The sequence below is a fragment of the Lepidochelys kempii genome, chromosome 3 (assembly GCF_965140285.1).
Source record: "Lepidochelys kempii isolate rLepKem1 chromosome 3, rLepKem1.hap1, whole genome shotgun sequence".
Classification (NCBI taxonomy): domain Eukaryota; kingdom Metazoa; phylum Chordata; order Testudines; family Cheloniidae; genus Lepidochelys; species Lepidochelys kempii.
Window position 1 is genome coordinate 147638871 of NC_136382.1, and position 24263 is coordinate 147663133.

At 38.9% G+C, this 24263-nt stretch overlaps 1 protein-coding gene across 1 annotated transcript in view; it reads left to right on the top strand.

The window, feature by feature from the left end:
* The window catches only part of BIRC6 (baculoviral IAP repeat containing 6), a 320172-nt gene that overhangs the window by 282180 nt on the left and 13729 nt on the right, over nucleotides 1–24263 (top strand). The window contains 4 exon segments of the mRNA XM_073338417.2: nucleotides 110–327; nucleotides 1497–1658; nucleotides 3836–3913; nucleotides 16688–16876. Coding sequence (XP_073194518.1) covers nucleotides 110–327; nucleotides 1497–1658; nucleotides 3836–3913; nucleotides 16688–16876 — 647 coding nt within the window.

Below are 24263 nucleotides of genomic sequence, written 5' to 3' on the forward strand. Positions count from 1 at the left end.
CATGGAATGTAACTTTTCAATGGGTATCAGTTTGACACTTTATTCACCATCAATCAATTAGTAACGTTATTTTTCTAATGCAATAAAAATATTATTTTCACTATTCTAGATACATTTGAAATGGTTTCTGAAGTTGATGATGGAAAACTAGTTTTTAAAGTAAATTACCACTACATGTCTCAGGTGAAAAATGCAAGTGATGCAAACAGTGCTGCCAGGGCTCGACGTCTTGCTCAAGAAGCTGTGACTCTTTCAACATCACTGCCACTTTCATCTTCATCCAGTGTCTTTGTACGCTGTGATGAGGAACGGCTTGATATCATGAAGGTAAGAAACAAAGGCGCTTTCTGACTCTGTACTCAGTAGAACAAACATTTAGGAGAATATTTTTAAATACTGATGAGAAACATGACTATTCAATTTACCATTTTAATCGTTTCCAGTTGTAACTTCTATAAACTTCCTGTAGGTGACGAGAGTCCTAGCAACTTGGTGTATATTCCATACCCATTCTCTGTGTGTTAAGTCCTGTTAAAACTGGAGAGAAGGGCCAGATTAATGAAAGAAATAGGTGCATAATTTTATTTTTTGGATTTTTTTTTAAAGTGAGGTTCTGCTCTGAAAAGTTGATACAAACATGGTATCTTGCAGTTCTACATCAATTTCTCAATAACTTCCATGTAAAATAAGCTCAATTTACAAGTAAAGCCATCTCTTTTCTAATTACTAGCCTTGAGACTTAGCCCAGGATTTGAAAGTCAAGCCAGATTCTTTCCTCCTTTTCGTCACTAGAAATAGATTCTGCAGGCCAAAATTTGCCCTTACATATACTCGTGCAACCCCATTACATTCAAAGTATACCATTAGTGGCTCCTGTTCAACCGCACTGCCTTCAGTTGGCTTGCAGAGATGTAACTGAGGGTATATCTACACTGCAGTTAAACACCTGTGGCTGGCTCATGTCAGCTGACTAGGGCTTGCAGGGCTCAGGCTATCAGCTGTTTAACTGAGGTGTAAACATTTGGGCTCGGGCTGGCCCTGAGACCCTTCCCCCTCGCAGGGTCCCAGAACGTGTGCTCCAGTCCAGTCCTGAACATCTGCATCTAAGTTAAACGCTCTGTGGTCCAAGCCCTGCGAGCCGGAGTCAGTTGACATGCACCAACCAAGGGTGTTTAACTGCAGTGTAGACGCACTCAGAATGACCCTGTAATTGGTATTTAGTAAACAATCTATTAATGACGTACAAAAAAGGAGTAGACTTAGCTTCCAAACTGCTTTGGCTGGGTAGTGCTACCAGGAGAGAGAGGCATTAACAACTTAGATTAATCACTAATGCAACTAGGTTAGACAGATTTGTAAGACTATGACATTTTTATGTAGGCATTATTTTCAAAGTAGAACTGGAAGTGAAAAATAAGTTTATCCTGTAACCTCTCAAGATACCAATTATAAAATGTTTAAAACTGCAATTTGTCACATTTCTTTTTATATGATAGGTGCTCATAACTGGCCCAGCAGACACCCCTTATGCAAATGGTTGCTTTGAATTTGATGTATATTTTCCACAAGACTATCCGAATTCACCTCCACTTGTGAATCTGGAAACAACTGGAGGCCATAGTGTGAGATTTAATCCAAATCTTTACAATGATGGCAAGGTAATGTGCATTGAACTTAGTTCTCATGATGAAATTCAGTATTCAAGTATACTTCTTGGTCGGTCAGTTGGTCAGTCTGTCCTGCTGCCCTGCTTTGTGTTGTGCTAGGAACAAAGTGAAATGGACAAGAATCTTGCTTGTGCCTGTGCTCGCTCATGCTGTCTCAACCACGGTTAACCTGCACTTTAGAGGTGAAGGTTAGTTTAAATTTCTCTACTGTAAATCACAGCAGCTGCACAGAGGAAGAGCAAACCAGGAAAGGAAGTGTGAAATTTGCAGGTTTGTGCAGAAAATTTGTGTTCTGCCTTTGCATGCGAGAGAGAACTTTTAATAAAAGTACAGTTTATCATTAATTGTGCTATGCATACATTATTAATATAACTTTCTTTTTTTCTTTTATGCACTATATATGCAGAAGTGCTAATTTATTTTTCCTCCCAGAAGCCAAGGTTATCAGCTGTTCTTGACTGATTATATGTTGGTGGGGGTTCTCAAGGGCTCCCAGAAGCTTCTTGTTAAAATTTGCCTTCCAAACTGAAAGGAAATTGGGTTGATTTCCCTATTACTAATGGACTTCACCCCCTCTTTGTATACTGCCAGAGATGACTTACCCTGGGGCTTTTTTCCCTTATGGTATGGACCAGATTGCAACAATTGGGAAATATTTAAAAAAAACAAAACAAACAAACAAACAAACAACCACGTATCTGAGGGGGAGAACTGCAAACCTCACTAGAAGGTCATCATCTTTTCCATCCTCCTCACCAGATTTCATAGGCTGAGCACTTGTGTTATGTTATCAGTATCCAAAGAGCCCAAGTCACTTTTGAAAATGGGATGTAGGCTCCTAAATATCTTTGCGTAAAATTTTCAAAACCACATAAGCTTTATTAAAAGTCAAGGGCCTTGTGTTCCTAAATTGCCAGGTCATTTTTGAAATGGGATTTAGACCAAGTCAGTCAGGTGCTTTTGGAAATTTTACCCTTAGTCTCTCTGCCTCAGTTGCCCATTTTGTAAAATAGGGACAGTAGTACTTCTTTGCTTCACTGGGGTGTTGAGACACTCAAATATTTTGGTAATGGAGGCCACATAATTACCTAAAGTAGGTAAATAGATAGATTACTTAAGAACTCTAGCAATATTCCTCAGAAACCAACAAGCAGCTAATTCTTCCGTTCTCCAGTGGGAATTTTAAAGAGAGGTGCTCAAAATAATCTGGGGATGCTCACTGGTGGGATTTCTGCATAGGTCCCAGGGTGGTGATTGCGTGTGAAAGAGGAATGCAAACTGTTCGTTCTCCATAAAGTACTTTTGTGTAATTTTTAATAATCGTCATACTTGAATTTCCTCCACCGCTGCTACAGGGACTCTGAAAGAGGCTGCTTAAAGCAGACACACTTCTGGGACCTTGTTGACAATGGTCACCTGCCACCTCAGGTGGCACCTGACATATTTCAGAACGCTTTGAGGGAGGCCCCTTTTCAGTGTATGGGATTTAAGGAATGGCCTTCATTTGGGCTGAACCTCTGACACTCAGGATCTCCTTGAACTCCTACTCTCATGCACCCCGACTCAATCCCTTTCCTTGATTTTGTTCCAGTCTTAGATCTAGTTTCAGACATTCCCCTGTCTTAAATACAAAAGTGCTGTTGAAAAACAGAGTCCATATCAGTCATAAGCATTCAAGAATGTTCATGCTCTCTTGATATAGGTAGGTGTGTGTGTGTGTTAGAGCGTGTTCATCTATACTGTTTGGCTAAATAGTTTCCTTTTCCTTTTTTAAAAAAAAAAAGTATTTTTAAGGGAAGGCAGGGAAGAAGTCATTACATTCTCAGGGATATTGAATTTGTGTGAGGCATATGTTTTGGAACCTCCAGAGTTTGTGACGTTTTTCTATGATTTTTTATTTTTTTTTAATTTCTCTGTTTCACTCATTTGCTAGCATACTGTCCTAGTTGAACTTTGTCTATAATTTGTATACTTTAATTTGGTTACCATTTCAAAGTTTGATATTCAAAAAGATCTAATATGTCATAGTTCACAATATATTTTGATGCCCTACAAATTCCTATTAGTTTAAAAATGTTGTTTTAAGTCTAAACGTCATGTTAATTTAACTATGCAGATTTTGTCCCTGTGCATTTTATGCCCGACCTTATTAAAAATTTTATCTGCAGGTCTGTTTAAGCATACTTAACACATGGCATGGAAGACCAGAAGAGAAGTGGAATCCCCAGACTTCAAGTTTTTTGCAAGTAAGCATTTCTTCTTCCTCTTCAAAACACGTTGTGTAAGAACCAATAAATATCAGAAAAATGTCTGCTCTTTCCTTAGCTTTTCTACCTTAGAACTTTAAACAACTTTTTTTCTTCATAAAATACCATGGACAAAAGAAATTTCTTAGTTACTTTTCCATTTTGCTTGTGGGAACCTGTAGCTAACCAAGAGCCCCTCACTGAACAATGAAAGTGCTGTGGAAAATTTAACGACTGTTGGTCATCAATTAGATTTCTTATTATTTTGGAATGGAATTAATATGCTGTAAATGTCCCACACTGAGTGAGACCTCCTTATCATTGATTTCTTCTACGTAAACTTTCACTCATTACCCCAGAAGCTGTATGGGATACTATAACAATCTTTATGTACTTATTTCCAGCCAGTTTCCAGCTAGCAGCTACAGTCCCCAAAATAAAATACTAATATGTATTATTTAGCAAAACCTAAATTTTAAAATCCTCTTCTTATAGCTGTCCATATTGTGACTTTTGTTCTAGTATCTCTTAACAGCTGCAAATAACAAAAGAAAGTAGCTTGTTGAATTACAGCACTGTAACTAATAATGTGAATACCTGTGTATTCAAATATTCATGAGGCTAGCACCTCTGGAAAAGAAAAAATCTAAATCTGTATCTGTTTTATAAATCTTAGGACTTGACAGTCAGAGTTTGTTACTCTTGGGAAATCCTAACTTCTTGTGCTCAAGAGTTAAATGTAAATTACTGGCAACCTAGTTGATCTAGTTAAGTCTTTTAATTCCGTGTACTTCGAGGGCTTGTTTTCATGTGTGTGACTGTGCCCCTGTAGCACTTTAGTGAAGATGCTGCTATGCCAACAGGAGAGCTTCTCCCATTGGCATCATTAATCCACCTCCCTGAGAGGCGGTTGCTGTGTCCATGGGAGAAGCTCTCCCGTTGACATAGTGCTGTCTACGTGTGAGAGGGCTGGGGGGTTAGGTCGGTATAACTGCGTCGCTCGGGAGTGTGGATTTTTCACATCTCTGAGTGACATAGTTATACCAATATAGGTCTGTAGTGTAGACCTGGCCTCAGAAGAAGCAAGAACAGCATAGCCAAGGAAAATTATTACTCGAGCTAGCCCTTGTCCCATTACTGACAGGTTCTGGAAGCAGTCCCAGTTCATTTCTTGGCTGAAAGAAGGATGGCAGTTATGGCCTTTGAGGGTGGAAGGGTAGAAATCAGGTAGAAATAGGGGGAGATATCTGGACACCAAAAGGAAGAGGGAGGACTCCTGTCCACTAAGCATGGAAGGCAGTGGAAATATTACTGTTTATATGCTAGCTTTTGTCTCTGGGAACCTGGTTTGACATCCTACTTTACTTCATAAGAGAAGCTAAAAGCATAGTGAATATTTTGACAATTTAACATACAATGCTTTTGTATGAGGAGAAAGTCATTCTGATAATGATTGAGATTCAGTGCATAGAAAGCTGACTTATATTCAAGCATTTGCTCAACTTCCCCCATGTAGATTTATGGAGGTATTTTCCCTTCCGGGGATCAGAGGTCTGAAATTAGGCCCGAGTCCTGCAAAGATTTGCACACATGCTTAAATTTACATACTGTAAGTATGTGTATGTGTATATATTTTTAAAAAATGAAATTATGCTAGTTACAGGGGAACTGTCAACTTAAAATCAAGACAAATTCAAAACTTAAGCTAAAGTAATTTCATGTACTTCAGTTCCTCCTGCCGCATTTTCCTATCGTTTATTTTTTCTATTTCTATTGTATATGAAGCATTCACATTAACAGGGAAACCAGTAAAAATGATTGTACAAAGTGTTGTCAAAAGCAAAGTAAACTGACTAATGTTCCAGTTACAATAATGTTAAGTGTTACTTGTCACAATAGTGGAGAAACAGTTTTCAGAGAGAAGTTTAACTTAAACAGGTCTGTTAGGGGTCATCCAGTGCTGAAATGTGGTGCTTGTTTTGGAGATCCAAAAAAGAAAAAAAACAAAAGCAAAAAACAGACTTCAGATGAAACCTACGGATTAGAGTATAGTTAAGTTAAAAATAAGACCTCTCTTTGAGATCTCTTTCAAGAGTCAGAGGAACAAATAATGGAGAAATCCAGGATGGCTGAAGTAGTAAATAACTACCTTTCCAATTCTAAACAAAATCAGGAAGAGGAATTATGAGCAAGCAAATACAGGTGACAGTTCAGAGGAGGCCAAAGTTTCAATAAAACCTCATAAAATTAACTACGTATTAGCAGAGCCAGAAAAGATAGATCCAAAAGTTGTAAACAAATGGACAGAAGAAATTATTTGAAAGTGACCAATACTTTTTTTACACATCTTGGAAACCGATACAGTCCCTGATTTGAGAATACAAAATGGGGTTTCAGACTTCAGAAGGAAGGACAGGGAAACGTTATTCTTTTTGTAACACATGAACAGTAAAAAATAAAAGGGCATTGTTCATAAAGCTGTTGAAATATTCTACACAGCCACTGCTTAAATTGTATCCAGCGTATTAGCTACAGAGTTGACAAAATGGATTACAGGATGAAAATAATATTATTTTCAGCATGGGCTCTTCATAGTCCCACTGTGATGAGACACCATAAGCCTTGGGAGCCTTTTGTGACCATAGAGCATATTATAGCTACTATGATTCTGAGAAAGGGGAGACTCAGTCCTCTGCTCTTGCTGCACCAAAGCCTTTCTTGACCCATTCTCCAGCTCCAAAGTTGGTGGAGTTGGCTGGTGCTGCTCTTTCAATGCTAGGGCCTTCTTCAGTGACTGTGCCTGGTGAAACCTCAAAGGTTGGTGCCAATTATACTTGCAGCACTAGAGAAAGCTACAGAGGTTCAGTCCTCTCTGAACAGCAGTAAGTCATCAGCCATCTCTAGTTCCTTCTAAATCTGGGGGGGGAGGCCCTGGAAACTTCTGTTCTCTGCTGTAAAGCATAAAGTTAAGAGAAAGCAGATAAATGAAAATTCCTTGATGCCTGGGGAATCCAGTGCTCTAAAAAGAAAAATCATTCTATGAATCAGAGATGGGACCAGTCCTTGCTGCTGGAAGTTTTGGTTCTAAATGTTCTCTCTCTCCAATGCAGATGCTGAAGACACCATCTGCTTCTTCTCTTGATGCTGACCTCACTTCTCTAGTGCTAATACCTAGATTTATCAGTTTTGAGGGCCAGTTTATCTCTGGATAGATCAAGAAACTAGTTTGTCCCCCATTATGGGCTTTTGGTTTCAGGGACAATTTGATTGGGCACAGTGCCATCTGGGATGTACTTTGCAGCCTGTCTTTCTAGACAGCTCCTAGAACAAGGATTGAGGTTCTTGGTTTGTGCTCATAGGAGTTTTTAGTCTCAATCCTTCTAAGCCCCATGGTATGATCTTGTGCCTTACCACCCTATGGTGTTGTGGCAGGTTCCTTGTTTCCCTCATTAGGCTTCTCAATGTTGTAGAAAAAGGCCTAGATCTCCAGCCTTGTCTCACTTATTTCCTTCCCAAGAGGTAATGGGGTAATTTTTTCTTGAACTTGTTTCTATTTTTAGTTGTTGTTTTTTACTTTTATTTTTTGGTGGCGTATGCATTGTACATTCACTTATGAGTATGCTAAAATCTGTTACAAGCAGCATAAACTATGAGAATGTGTGTGTGAGCCTGCATATATTTTATATTTATATCTATAGCGAAAGGTTTAGGTCCCTCTTTTTTTGTATATTGTGGGAAGACGTGCAGAATCTGTGTGATGAATGAATTATACAAGACATAGGACAAATTGTTATTGGTACAGTGTAGATAATCTAAGTTTAGCTGGTTGATTTCACAGGAATAGGTAATTCCTGTTTTAAAAAAAAATTAGCACAATGCTCTAACACACAGTTGTTACTAGTTTTCAGAATGCTAAAGGCAGCCGTGGTTAAGTCATTTTAATACACTCCTAAAGGCTGTTATAATTGGACATTTAATAAAGAATACTGGTTTGTGACTATAGGGAGTTAACCAGATTCATGGGCAATAATGCTTGTAAATAAGTTTTTCTTAATACTTTTGCAAATACTTTCCTATAAAAGGAATGTTCTGGGGGAAAATACATAATTTCAATTTTGGTGATTAGCTTAGTTTTCAACAGAGCCATCTAATTTTCATTTTGAAATGACTGCAAAGCATAGTACCAGTTAAGAGGGTTTTTGGTTTTTTTTAACATGGACATGTTTGCTGCAGATTACCTTCTTTAGCATCCTGGTATGCTAATGACATGAAATTTTCTTCTCTGCAAGAATCTGTTTTTTAATTTCATATTTTTTTTTGCTGAGTATGGGATTGGACAGTAAAGTAGCACAGTAGATAAACGATTAACTTTAGAAAATAATTTCATTCTGTAAATATATAAGTGGAAAAGTCCAGTTTGGGGGGGGTGTAGTTTTTTGGGGTTTTTTTGTTTTTTTTAAAACAGTTAAGGCTTGAGATTCTTCTCAAACATCAGGAGAGCAGTACCATGTATTCTACAAAATCTGTTTATATTTTTATTGAGACATAGGGTTTTACTATCTGCGTCAATGAAATCCAGATTCTATGGCGACTTTTTGAAAGTTTCTCTTTCTGACAGTATCAAAATATGAATACACAACACCCTGAGGAGTGTAGTTGTTGAATAAGAAGTTATAGGGGAGGTAATTCAACAAAATCATTCTGACTTTAAATGTATTTCTGATTCTCACAATATTCCTTCTCCTTAAGAGTGAATATGACTGGACATATGGTAATAATTGTGGGAAAACATATAATTGTCACATATCTGGCAGTATCACAAGGGGGACTGGTAGTAAAGTGCGAAATCTACACTAAAGTTTATCTTCCTCCTAGACCAGAGGCTAGACTATCGTAACTGATAAGCATAACAATCTTTTCATGTAAAGTGTGGAGATAGGAAATAAACACACCTGTAAAACTTAATACTACATGTAAAGAAATTCTTCAGTGTGTCATTTGTTTTTTTCTTTCAAAACAAGAGGCACTATGTAGGTACTTAAATGGCTCCCATCACTGGTAATATCTGATTGCCTCCCAGCTGTACAAAAATAGGAGTAAAAAGAAAAGGAGGACTTGTGGCACCTTAGAGACTAACAAATTTATTTGAGCATAAGCTTTCGTGAGCTACAGCTCGCTTCATCGGATGCATTCAATGGAAAATACAGTGGGGAGATTTATATACATAGAGAACATGAAACAATGGGTGTTACCATACACACTGTAACGAGAGTGATCAGGTAAAGAGAGCGGTGGGGGGGGAGGGAGAACACCTTTTGTAGTGATAATCAAGGTGGGCCATTTCCAGCAGTTGACAAGAACTTCTGAGGAACTTGGGGCGGCGGAGGGGGGGAATAAACATGGCGAAATAGTTTTACTTTGTGTAATGACCCATCTACTCCCAGTCTTTATTCAAGCCTAAGTTAATTGTATCCAGTTTGCAAATTAATTCCAATTCAGCAGTCTCTCGTTGGAGTCTGTTTCTGAAGTATTTTTGTTGAAGAATTGCCACTTTTAGGTCTGTAATCAAGTGACCAAAGAGATTGAAGTGTTCTCCAACTGGTTTTTGAATGTTCTAATTCTTGACGTCTGATTTGTGTCCATTTATTCTTTTACGTAGAGACTGTCCAGTTTGGCCAATGTACATGGCAGAGGGGCATTGCTGGCACATGATGGCATATATCACATTGGTGGATGTGCAGGTGAACGAGCCTCTGATAGTGTGGCTGATGTGATTAGGCCCTATGATAGTGTCCCCTGAATAGATATGTGGACACAGTTGGCAGCGGGCTTTGTTGCAAGGATAGGTTCCTGGGTTAGTGGTTCTGTTGTGTGGTGTGTGGTTGCTGGTGAGTGTTTGCTTCAGGTTGGGGGGCTGTGTGTAAGCAAGGACTGGCCTGTCTCCCAAGATCTGTGAGAGTGATGGGTTGTCCTTCAGGATAGGTTGTAGATCCCTGATGATGCGTTGGAGAGGTTTTAGTTGGGGTGCTGAAGGTGACGGCTAGTGGCGTTCTGTTATTTTCTTTCTTGGGCCTGTCCTGTAGTAGGCGACTTCTGGGTACTCTTCTGGCTCTGTCAATCTGTTTCTTCACTGCAGCAGGTGGGTATTGTAATTGTAAGAATGCTTGATAGAGATCTTGTAGGTGTTTGTCTCTGTCTGAGGGGTTGGAGCAAATGCGGTTGTATCGTAGAGCTTGGCTATAGACGATGGATCCTGTGGTGTGGTCTGGATGAAAGCTGGAGGCATGTAGGTAGGCATAGCGGTCAGTAGGTTTCCAGTATAGGGTGGTGTTTATGTGACTATCGCTTATTAGCACCGTAGTGTCCAGGAAGTGGATCTCTTGTGTGGACTGGTCCAGGCTGAGGTTGATGGTGGGATGGAAATTGTTGAAATCATGGTGGAATTCCTCAAGGGCTTCTTTTCCATGGGTCCAGATGATGAAGATGTCATCAATATAGCGCAAGTAGAGTAGGGGCATTAGGGGACGAGAGCTGAGGAAGTGTTGTTCTAAGTCAGCCATAAAAATGTTGGCATACTGTGGGGCCATGCGGGTACCCATAGCAGTGTGAATGCCCCTCTACCATGTACATTGGCCAAACTGGACAGTCTCTATGTAAAAGAATAAATGGACACAAATCAGACGTCAAGAATTATAACATTCAAAAACCAGTTGGAGAACACTTCAGCCTCTTTGGTCACTTGATTACAGACCTAAAAGTGGCAATTCTTCAACAAAAAAACTTCAAAAACAGACTCCAACAAGAGACTGCTGAATTGGAATTAATTTGCAAACTGGATACAATTAACTTAGGCTTGAATAAAGACTGGGAGTGAATGGGTCATTACACAAAGTAAAACTATTTCCCCATGTTTATTCCCTTCCGCCCTTCCTCCCGCTCTCTCCCCCGCCACTGTTCCTCAGAAGTTCTTGTCAACTGCTGGAAATGGCCCACCTTGATTATCACTACAAAAGGTTTTCTCTCCTCCTCCTCCCCCCCCCCCCGCTCTCCTGCTGGTAATAGCTCACCTTACAGGGTCACTCTGGTTACAATGTGTATGGTAACACCCATTGTTTCATGTTCTCTGTGTATATAAATCTCACCACTGTATTTTCCACTGAATGCATCCAATGAAGTGAGCTGTAGCTCACAAAAGCTTATGCTCAAATAAATTTGTTACTCTCTAAGGTGCCACAAGTACTCCTTTTCTTTTTGCGGATACAGACTAACATGGCTGCTACTCTGAAAAAAAATAGGAGTAGCATTTTTTATTTCTTCCTTCCAAGTCTGTAGAATAAATACATGTTGGCTTTGCTTGCTTGTTTGATTGTGTCTAAGTGTGTGAGGGAAGACATTACTGAGGAAAAGTGAAGCCAGAGAAATAAATTTTTACATTTAGCTCTGAAACTGGTAACTCACTGGTCATTCTTGTTTCTTGTAGGGGTGAGTTCCATAGTCAAGGAGCAGAGTCTGTGAAAGTTCTGTCTCCTGCACTCACAAGCCTCCCCCTGTTGGTCAACAGTTTCATCTTAGCTGTCATGGGAGCTCATGGTCTCAGGGAGAAGCAATTTCTCAGGTAGTGAGAGCCAATTCCATTGGAGGGTTTTGCATATTTGGACAGACCATGAACTGGACTCTGCACCCTGTGGGGAGTCGGCACAGAAAGGAGAGCACTGGGGTGATTGCCATCAGTTGTGTTGCTAAGCAGAATGGATGTTTTGTACCAGCTGGAACTTTTAGGGTGTGGGGCTTCACTCCTATATTTGAGTTTCAGTAATCAAGCCTGGAGATCTTACAGGGAGCACTGCGGTTTTGTCTGCACCTGAAAGTTGGCAGCAGTTGCTGCAGGGGGTAGTTGGACATCTAGTAGTACTGAGGAGTCCAAAGGGCACTCAGACTGCAAACTGACTGAACTATTTGAAGACAATTGCTCTCTCTAGTGAGAAATATTATAGAGGAGGCAAATTCTTCAAAGTGCTTCCCTCTTCCTACCCACATTATTTCAGCCTGTCTTGGCTCAGCTCTAGACAGCTGCTTTTCACCCAAGTGCTGATTTTGGCTAGGCACGTAAAAGATGGGAGATTGAGCTCTTATCTTGCAGGAATCATTTAACATCTATATCATGGTGTTTATGTTGAATGCAAAGCAGCCTCCAAATTTCATAGTATCATAAATAGTGAGAAATGGATGGGAAAATGAAGTATGTGCTATCCATAACTATAAAGAAGCTCTTCCAAAACCTGCTAATAAATCAACTGAATAAAGCTCATATGTTAGCCACAGCAACGAATGGGGATTAAAAATAATCCAGCAATGACCAGGAAGCATGGGATTTTGCAGTTGACGAACATAAAACAGACACTTAGGCAGAATATTATGGAAATTTAATACAAAGCCTGTATAAATTCACCAGTTGTTACACACACGCAAAATAAAAACTATAGCAAAGTCCGTTCATGTACTCAAATTGCTTGTTTGGGTTTCCTGGCCCTTACTTAATTTCTTCCTCACCTCAAAGTGGTTTTTCGCTTGTACAGGGTGGTTTTCTGCCCCAGGTCCTTCCCATTAGGCCTTGGCTTTTATTCCTATGTCCTGATCAGATCGGAGGTAGTCTTGTACTTTAAGCTTTTTCTGGACAAAATTGTTCTCCAGACTAGGTTTTTCATACATAGAGACCATCTGGGCCATAATTCTTTGCATTTTAAACTACTTTGTAAACATTAATTGACGAAAAATAGGATAAACTGAATGTTTGTTTGGAAAACGTTAACTAAAAACTTAATGAATAAAGGCTTGTATGATAGAAACCCTGAGTTCACCAGAGGCCTTTTATCCTCGTTTGGTTTAGATTAATTTAGTTCAACAGACATTTTCTTTATTCACTTATGTAATTACAGATTACATCTGGGAGAGGGGAGGCGATCATTAGTAGTATGTTTCTGTAGAATGTTAGATTTGATTATTACAAAGAAACCTAGTTTAGAAATAGTTTGTAATTTTATATTGAAATCCATGGTCTGCTGGTTATTTTATTTTATCAGGGTTCCATTTTGAAGGTAGTAAGAGAACACTGTTGTAAAATTTCTTCACTGTGAGGAATAAAAATACTTTATAGCTATTAAATGGAAAGCAGCTGCAGGACTAAATAAATTGCTTGGAAACAATTAGGCACTAAATGTTTTCCTGGTTCAAAGATCAAACTATTGTTAGACCACCCAGAATGTTTCAGGAGTTTATCATTTTCTAACACAGATGAAAGTGGAAAATTCAGTTCAGAGATTGTAGGTAGGTAGCTGAAAACATATTATACAGCAGCAAATCTGCTTATTAATTAGGACTGTGCATAATGTTCAAAGCCATGAATAGCTAATATCTATTCAGTGTCTACTATGTCTAAATTTTAAAATACCCGGAATGTAAGATGTTTGAACTGTATATATGGCAGAGTTTTTGTCGTCTTTATATAGTGAATCCTATAAGTTCAACACTGATTTTATGACAAGTTTTGACATGTAGCATTTTGGAGTGGGATTTTTCAAACGCTTTCAGAATTGACCAAACTCAGCTTCCATTGACTTCAGGGGGAGCAGCATTAGGCTGACTGTAAGCACTTGTGAAAATTCCACTCTTTATTGTAACAGAAAAACCACAATTTTATTTTGTAGATAAAAAGAACCCAAAATAATTTTTTTTATATGAAACATGACATCCATTAGGTAGGGCAACCACAAGCTGACTCAGTTTAAGATCTGATACTGAAAGAACTAGATAGCAAGACAACAGCCTTATAATAAATCTTAACAACACACACCCCTTTTTTGGTATCTCTTGATTCCTTGGGGAGGGGAGGGGCATCCATGTTTGTTAGCCTACATTTTTGATGAATATAGTCTAACTTATATTCAACAAGCACAAGAATTTTTATTTAAAGAGAAATGACTTTTGATGTTGATATGGAGATGAAAACATAACACATTTTCTGCATTAGAAAAGTACCTGAATGGAAGCTCACAAGTATTTATTTCATATGCAGCAATGGCAGCTAACTTTTGTAGAGGTTCTGTTTAGCAGTTCTGATTATACAGTATGTTGTAATAGCATTTAACATGTTTGAACTGCTAAATACATAAACAGCCCGTGACTGAGTTAGAGGTGGAGAGATGGAGAAACTGAGTCACAGAAAGATTTAAGCAGTATGACCAAGATGACTCAGTGAATTAAAGGCCAAACGAGACTATAACTCAGATATTCTGAGATTCCAGTCCCCCGCTCAGCCCACTAGACCAGTGGTTCCCAAACATGTTCTGCCGCTTGTTCAGGGAAAGCCCCTGGTGGGCCGGGCTGGTTTGTTTACCTGCCGCGTCCGCAGGTTCGTCCAATCGCGGCTCCCAGTGGCCGCGGTTCGCTGCTCCAGGCCAATGGGAGCTGCTGGAAGCAGCGTGGGCTGAGGGACATACTGGCTGCCGCTTCCAGCAGCTCCCATTGGCCTGGAGCAGCGAACTGTGGCCACTGGGAGCCGCGATCGGACGAACCTGTAGACGCGGCAGGTAAACAAACCGGCCTGGCCCACCAGGGGCTTTCCCTGCACAAGCGGCAGAACAAGTTTGGGAACCAGTGCACTAGACTATGCTGTCCCTTCTTCATTTCTTTGTGGTGCAAATGAATTCAATAACAAGAATCGTTTTGATCAAAATAGGTTTACCCACTCCTCCTTGTGTTATCAAATGCTAGAATGACCTCCAGATCATCAGAGATGTAACAATCATGAGAATGGGTCTACAAAAATCTAATTTCATTCACCTGATACTTCATTAAAATATTTTAAAATGATTGTTTAAACTTCTGTTTCAAATAAGAATTGAGTTTCTTCTTGTTCAGATGGTGAAAAGAGGGAAGCCAAGGCCAAATTCTGTCCCCATATTTGTTTTGTGTGTCTGAGAAGAATATTTGGGCCCTTTCAGTTAACCATAATCTTTACAAACAAATAACTAAAGTACCAATTTACATTATATTATATAGCCAATATAATATCAGTAGATCTAAAAACTTTGAAATAATACTTTTTTCTTTTAAAAAGAGAATGATCAGACATCTACTTATTCTTTTAAATGGTTTCTTTGCATCTAAATTTCAAAGCTTTTTTCCCCATGTCAAATGGAGTATAATGTTTTGTGGTAGTAAGCTACATAGGGAATTCCACTGAAACTAACTCGCTTCCATTTACTTAGACATACACTTATAATTTGCACTAGATATTGATCAGAAGTTTTAAACTTGCATGCCTAAAGTTCAACACCTAAATCCATATTAGGACACCTAAACAGATGTCTAATTTTCAGAGGTGCTGAGTTCCCGCAGCTAATATTGACTTAGTGTGATTGGCAAACACTCAGCACAATTTTATTTTATAGATAAAATTGTGGCCACTTAGATACTTAAACAAATAATTAGAGTTGCAGTTCGTAGGCACTTCTGCATTAAAATGTTTATCAGTTTTTCGTAATTTTAAAGTAATAATTTTCAGCAATTTGTTTTAGTAGGCTTCTTGTGCCAAAAGTGTTCAGAAATTTCTCAGTAATCCTGCATCTGTGATTGGTTGTTAAATTTACATTTTTTTCAGCCAAAATTTATTTAGGTATTTGAAAATAAGGGAGAATTGTGGTGATGGTGAATTTTTGGAGAGGGAGTTTAGCATTAAATATCTATTTGATTGCTGGCCATGGGTCTAACTGAATGTTGTTACTGCACATTAGGTATGTTGGAGTGTTGTGTTTCATGTAGGTACTTCTGAGGGTTTTTTTGAGGATTACCTAGTGCATATGGTTAGATATCTTTCATGTGTATATAAATCCCAATAAAATGAATAGTGAATGTGCAGTCAGCTTACTGAACACTGAGTTTGTATTTCCTATAGAACTTTTGTGGGTTTTTTTACGACTTTGAAAGTTCATTTTAGCTACTTTTGGTCTGTGAAGAGCTGAGTTTCTTCTGTAGTAATTAACCATGGCACTAATAGCGAAGTTACTTTAGGGAGAGGTGCTTTAGGCATTGGCAATATCAGGAGATGTGGCAGGAAAACCACAGAATCCTGAATCAGGGTGTGACTGGTAATAGTGAAGCAGTTGCACTTCAGCTATTTAATTTTAATGTGTGTTGTGTAACTTTTATACTCTTTCATTTTATAAATATTCAATTTATACTTACAGTGCTTGGCTTTTAGTCTCAAAATTTATGTGCTGCATCTGTGCTATGCTTGGACCTGAAAGCTAGAATTTTTACCTCCATTGATTATGGATGTTTAAGCAGTTTGAACAAACTAACAATGGTTAAGTTTTTAAATGTAATAAAAGAAACCATTGTTAGTTTGTTCAAACGGCTTAAAAATCCACGTGGGGCCAGGCCTATTTATTCAAAAAATGTTTAGCTCTGGAAGTAATATGTCTTTACATATTTATGATGGTACAGTTTTCTAATTTATTTTTTCTTGGACTAGGTTTACAGTTGTGTGGATGATGGTTTTTAGTATAAGTATGGTAATTGTTTCAGATGGAACACAATTCCCCACTTGTATGAAATATTCATATTTTACAGCATACATTAATTAATTTGTCATAAAATATTTCTTGCAATGAAGACAAAGCTTGTAATATATAATATATTTTAAAAACAAGTGGTGGTCACTATGTAATGGACTGAATTATTTTTCATTTACTCATTTACTGCTTCTCTCCACAGGTGTTGGTGTCTGTCCAGTCCCTCATATTGGTAGCAGAACCCTATTTTAATGAACCGGGATATGAAAGATCTAGAGGTACTCCTAGTGGTACACAGAGTTCCAGAGAATATGATGGAAATATACGACAGGCAACCGTCAAGTGGGCTATGCTTGAACAAATCAGAAACCCTTCACCATGTTTTAAGGAGGTAGGTATTATGAAACAAAGTAAACACTGGCTTTTGCCTTTAACATATTTAAAGACTGTTATCAGGTCCCCAGTCACTCATCTTTACTCATGACTAAATGTGCCCAGTTTTTTTTAACCTTACTGCAGAGGTCAGGTTTTCTAAACTTTTTATCATTTTTGTTGCTCTCCTCTGGAGTTTCTAATTTATCCACATCCTTCCTAACTTGTGGTGCCCAGAATTGGAAACACTACTCCAGCTGAGGCCTCACCAGTGTCAAGCAAAGTGGGACAGTTACCTCCCATGTCTTACATACATTCCTGTTAATATACCACAGAATATTAGTCTTTTTCGCAGTTGCATCACATCATTGACTCATATTCAACCTACGATCCACTATAACCCTCAGATCCTTTTCAGCAGTACTACCACATAGCCAGTTATTCCCCATTTTGTAGTTGGGCATCTAATTTTTCCTTCCTTTATTGATTTTATCTTACTGATTTCAGACAAGTTCTCTAATTTGTCAAAGTTATTTTGAATTCTAATCCTGTATTCCAAAGTGCTCGCAATACTTCCTGGCTTGGTATCTGGTCACAATTAGATACCTTTTTAGTGATGACTGAAGCAAAATGGGCATTATACACCTCAGTCTTCTTGATATCATCAGTTATTAGCTCTCCTTTCCTGCTAAGTAGAAGACTTACACTTTCCTTCTTCTTTCTCTTGTTCCTAATGTATTTAAAGAACTGCTTTTTATCATCTTTTATGTCCTTGTTAGATGTAATGCATTTTCTGCCTTAGCCTTTCTGATTTTGTCCCTACATGCCTATGCTATTCTTGTGTACTCCTTCTTAGCAATTTGTATATGTTTCCACTCTTTGTAGGATTCCTTTTTGATTTTCAGGTCATTAATGATTTCCGGGGGAAGCCGTATTGGCCTCTTGCTATTCTTCTTATTTTTCCTTCCCATTGGGATGGTTTGCAGTTGTGCCTTTAATATTGTCCCCTTGAGAAACTGCCAGCTCTCCTCAACTCCGTTTCCCTTAGGTCAGGTCCCGTGGGAAGAAAATCTATCAATTCTCTGAGTTTGTTAAAGTCCATTCTGCTTCTCTCACTCCTTCCTTTCCTTAGAATCATGAAATCTATCATTTCTTGATCACTTTCACCCAAATTCTCTTCCACCTTCAGATTCACATCCAATTCTTACCTGTTGGTCAGAATCAAGTCTAAAATGGCTGTTCCTCTGGTTACTTCCTTCACTTTCTGAAACAAAAAGTTGTGCCCAATACATTCCAAGAACATATTGGAGATTTTGTGTTTTGCCATATTACTTTTCCCACAGAAGTCTTGGTAGTTAAAGTCCCTCATTACTATCAGGTCTTGCGTTTTGGATATTTCTGTTGTTTGTTCTAGAAATGCCTCATTCACCTCCTCTTCCTGATTTGATGGTCTATAGTAGACTGCAGCATGACAAAACTCCTCTGATTTTCCCCCTTTATCCAGAGACTTTCAAGTGGTTTGCCTCTCACCTCTTGGACCTCAGAACAAGTGTCTATATGCCTGATGTATAATGCAACATCTTCTGCTTTTTTTCCCTGCTTGCCCTTCCTGAACAAAGTCCCCTCTGTACCAGTATTCTAGTCATAAGCTTTATGCCACCATGTTTAGCTTATGCACTAATACTTAAATTTCTTCCTGTTTATTCCCCATACTCCTTGCATTTGTGTTATAAAGATCTAAGATGTTGAGCATGTTTCCCCACTGATTTTCTTCTTGTTGAATGAGAACTTTAACTATATAAAAAGGTTGAAAGAGAAATGATGGGAATATCAAGGTTCTTGCTATACTTATTCGAAAACAACAAGAAATGTGATGCTTTGGTGAAGTTGAGTTTATTAGATGAGTTTGCTAGAATCTTGAAACTTCTAAAAAGATGAGTGGGAAATATGATAAAATGTGGTTCTGTGAAGCTTAGCTAGTTTGTATTTTTAACTTTTCACAGCATCAGATGTATTGTTTCTTATTCTAACTGCATTACATGCAAAATCTGCTGATCAATACTGCAAATAGGTACTAAAGGTTTAGTGATTACCAAACATTAGTGTATTAATTTATCTAACTCAAGATCCTTAAACGAAGGAAGTGGCAGGAAATGAGTGAGTGAATGGACTAGAGTAATGAAAACAGGTAATTCAAAAGCAAATTATAAATGTTCTTGAGCTGTTAATTAATGTGCTACCTAGGATTTGTACTCATTTCAAAAAGTACAGAAAACCAGTTTCCAGCTCTGAACATCGCCAGTTTGGTTTAGGAGCACTGTCTGTCTTTGAAAGGCAAAGATCAATTGACATAAAAACAATTAACTTGAACTCGATAATTTTCTGCTAATGATATTGCCTTCAGTGTACTGCAGAATGAGGTATTAAAGAAAATATTTCTCCCTGGTTATACTCCTTCAGACGGATTGACACTGTTACTAGATGTGGCAATTGAAGAAATTGATGACAAATTAAAGAAAGAAGTAAAATAATCAGTACAGACATTAATGGAAGATGTGAAGTTGTTTGTTTGACCAACTAATCACCAGAGTCCATAGAAAAGAAGTGTTTTATTGTGAGTTAAACAGCAGCAGCTCTTCATTCCAGAGATGGCTGCACCATAGTGATGGGTGAAGTGATTCCCAGTACTGCGTACAGTTTGTACATGAGTTTGTAAAGTATTTTGTGTTTTTTCTGGCTGAAAAGTGTCATAAAAATGTATATTGTTAAAATCAACATATTATAGGATTACTCACATTGCTAGATTATACCTCTCTTTGAATGAGTTAATCATTTTCTTCAAAGTACATGTTAATAGATCTCTACCCTTAGAATGGAAAGAGCTTGAGTGTCTTCAGGAACAAATTTTAATGTTCACATGAATATGGAAGAAGTAATCAAACACAAGTGCATATTCCAGACACTCAACCATTTACATGAGAGGGGACAGAGTATTACATCCATACCTGAATAGCAACATATATGCAAAAAGAAAAGGAGTAGTTGTGGCACCTTAGAGACTAACCAATTTATCTGAGCATGAGCTTTCGTGAGCTACAGCTCACTTCATCGGATGCATACCGTGGAAACTGTTTCCACGGTATGCATCCGATGAAGTGAGCTGTAGCTCACGAAAGCTCATGCTCAAATAAGTTGGTTAGTCTCTAAGGTGCCACAACTACTCCTTTTCTTTTTGCGAATACAGACTAACACGGCTGTTACTCTGAAACATATATGCAGAATATTCTGGCCCTGTCAATCAAGACATAAATATAATAAGAGAGCCCCTGATATTCCTCTAAACTGACTTTTGAAATTTTATGTAATAGTTTAGGTAATAGTGCCCTTCACTGTGACTCTGATCTTTGGGAATAAATCCTTTTTTATAAGTATTTGTAACAACTTTACTCTTCCAAGAAAAATATCAAATTGTAGTTATTTAAATTAAACAACTAAAGGTGGTAGAATGTTAGTCATTTTCATATATATCTCAGTGAAGTTCTCTGCAACCTACAAGACACGCACAATCTTACCCTTCAAAAAGACAGAAGCCTAGAAATTAAGGATACTAAACTACACCATCATAATTTTTAAATTAAAGCTATACATTTGGATGTACTGTAAAGCTCAGTTCAGTTCCTAAATACCTTGATTCCTGTTTAGTACTTTTGTCTTTTATATTAAAAGCACCCACTATTTGATTTTGGTATTTTTCATACACTTGCGTATAGCTCAGAGTCTGCTAATGGCTTTTATAAGGGAGATACACATAAGCCTACATCCTGTCCCTTTCTTAAGAAGTTGAAGGAATAAGGTGCATTCAAATGGATTTATCCAGTAGAGACGCAATCATTCATGAGAGAAGATAATGACTTATTACTGTTATTTTGTTTCTAGTGTCTAGAGATTTGTACCTGGACCTGAATTACATTAAACCACAAAACAACTAAGTGAAAAGTAACATTGGGGGCAGATTTCATCCCACTAAAAGCAAACAAAGTCTGAGGTATAATATGAAACACCCATCAGTAATTTCATTAACAGTGGATTGAACCTTAATGGAGAGAAATGGCCTGAGCTTTGAATTGAAGGTTATTTTCAGGTTTTGGATAAGATATCCCTTCTCCTTCCTCCCCATCTTCCAAACTGTGATCCTCCAATTGTCCCTTTCTCTTCTTGTAACTCTCCAATAGCCTCCAGCTCTTCCTCAACCTGGTCTCCAATAGTCTAGACTCTAGGTCCCATCTCTATAAACATCCAATAAAGTGTGCAAAATGTGAATTAAGCATGGTTCTTTGGGGTATACCTCAAAGTGAGGTGCTCAAAGGTCATTTAAAAAAAAAGGCTCTAACATTTTCGGTGCAGTTAAAAGTATTACTGGCTTAAAAGTTTTTGTTGCAAGGTATGCAAAATACAGTGCACCAGATGCCTTAGAAATATTATGAGATCCATTTGAAGAACTTATTCCTTTTACAGACCCATGCATAGATGATGCATGTGGAATAGGATGTTAGATGAGAAATTCCAATCATTTTTCCTACATAGAAACGTAGAATATCAGGGTTGGAAGGGACCTCAGGAGATCATCTAGTCCAACCCCCTGCTCGAAGCAGGACCGATCCCCAACTAAATCATCCCAACCAGGGCTTTGTCAAGCCTGACCTTAAAAACTTCTAAGGAAGGAGATTCCACCACCTCCCTAGGTAACCCATTCCAGTGCTTCACCACCCTCCTGGTGAAAAAGTTATTCCTAATATCCAACCTAAACCTCCCCCACTGCCACTTGAGACCATTACTCCTTGTTCTGTCATGTGCTACCACTGAGAACAGTCTAGATCCATCCTCTTTGGAACCCCCTTTCAGGTAGTTGAAAACAGCTATCAAATCCCCCCTCATTCTTCTCTTCCGTAGACTAAACATCCCCAGTTCCCTCAGCCTCTCCTCATAAGTCATGTGTTCCAGTCTCCTAATCATTTTTGTTGCCCTCCGCTGGACTCTTTCCAATTTTTCCACATCCTTCTTGTAATGTGGGGCCCAAACAGGACACAGTACTCCAGATGAGGCCTCACCAATGTCCAATAGAGGGGAACGATCACGTCCCGCGATCTGCTGGCAATGCTCCTACTTATACACCCCAAAATGCCATTGGCCTTCTTGGCAACAAGGGCACACTGTTGACTCATATAGAGCTTCTCGGCCACTGTAACCCCTAGGTCCTTTTCTGCAGAACTGCAGCCTAACCATTCGGTCCCTAGTCTGTAGCGGTGCATGGGATTCTTCCTTCCTAAGTGCAGGACTCTGCACTTGTTCTTGTTGAACCTCATCAGATTTCTTTTGGTCCAATCCTCTAATTGGTCTAGGTCCGTCTGTATCCTATCCCTACTCACCAGCGTATCTACCTCTCCTTCCAGTTTAGTGTCATCTGCAAACTTGCTGAGGGTGCAGATCATTAATGAAGATATTGAACAAAACCGGCCCCAGGACCAACCCTTAGGGCACTCCACTTGGTACCAGTTACCAACTAGACATGGAGCCATTGATCACTACCCAATCTAGCCAGCTTTCTATCCACCTTTTACTTTTCTTTTCTATACATCGGGGTGGTTTGTCCCTGTAACCTCAATAAGGATTCTTTAAAATACAGCCAGCTCTCCTGGACTCCTTTCCCCCTCATGTTATTCTCCCAGGGGATCCTGCCCATCAGTTCCCTGAGGGAGTCAGTCTGCTTTTCTGAAGTCCAGGGTCCGTATTCTGCTGCTCTCCTTTCTTCCTTGTGTCAGGATCCTGAACTCGATCATCTCGTGGTCACTCCCAGGTTCCCATCCACTTTTGTTTCCCCTACTAATTCTTCCCTCTTTGTGAGCAGCAGGTCAGGAAGAGCTCTGCCCCTAGTTGGTTCCTCCAACACTTGCATCAGGAAATTGTCCCCTACACTTCCCAAAAACTTCCTGGATTGTCTGTGCACCGCTGTATTGCTCTCCCAGTAGATATCCAGGTGATTGAAGTCTCCCATGAGAACCAGGCCCTGCGATCTAGTAACTTCCAGTAGTTGCCGGAAGAAAGCCTCGTCCACCTCCTCCTCCTGGTCTGGTGGTCTATAGCAGACTCCCACCATGACATCACCCTTGTTGCTCACACTTCTAAACTTAATCCAGAGAGACTCAGGTTTTTCTGCAGTTTCATACCGGAGCTCTGAGCAGTCATACTGCTCCCTTACATACAGTGCAACTCTCCCACCTTTTCTGCCCTGCCTGTCCTTCCTGAATAGTTTATATCTATCCATGACAGTACTCCAGTCATGTGAGTTATCCCACCAAGTCTCTGTTACTCCAGTCACATCATAATTCCTTGACTGTGCCAGGACTTCCAGTTCTCCCTGCTTGTTTCCCAGGCTTCTTGCATTTGCGTATAGGCACTTGAGATAACTTGCTGTTTGTGCCCAGCCAACAGAATGTTTAGGGATAGTGTATAGAAAGAGAAACAGATTTAAAATTTTTATTAAAGCTAATGTTAAAAAAATTATATAATAGATAGGTTGGGAAAAGAGTGTCTGTACATCTGGGTATAGTGTTTAGATTACCCACAAATATAAAGTTAGTTTTCTAAAAGTCATATGATACATAGAGTACATAATCAGCAATAACCCAAATTTAGGTGAATAGATTTTACAATACAGTTTAGATATTAGAATCCGAATTCTCGGGTTCATCGCTCATGAAAAGTTGTACAGAGATTTGGTTGTGGAAAGCAAAATATATCAAATGAGTGGAGATTGTCCCTCGATAATTGAGAATTAGGTTGGTTGTCCTTACTCAACCAAAACAACCGTGTGCAGTGCCTGTGAAACCATAGTAGGTTGCAGGAGAAAAAAAGTCAAGCCTTATCGTACATTACATTTTGCATACACAAGTTCCATTTTAAAATCCTCATAACTCATCCAAATCTAAACAGGCTTTCACTACATAGCTGAAAAGTACATTTCAGACCCAGAGGCTATCTTTTCCACCAAATTTCACCTTTCCACCCATCCCTACTAAAGCATTAGAGTGATCTGAAAAAGACAGAGTGACAGAAGTGTCACTTTTTCCTCTTCATACACTAAAACAACTGAACTATTAATTCTGAAATGTTCCCAAAAATTTCACTGCTGGGGAGAGAGGAGATCTAGAAGCTGTCATCCTGAAAGATGAGCGAGACAAGGTGGGTGAGGTAATATCTTTTATTGGACCAACTTCTGTTGGTGAAAGAGACAAGCTTTCAAGCTCCACAGAGCTCCTCTTCAGATCTGGGAAAGGTAATCAGTGTCAAGGCTAAATACAAGGTGGAACAGATTGTTAAGCATGAGGTGTTGAAAGAAACCATTCAAA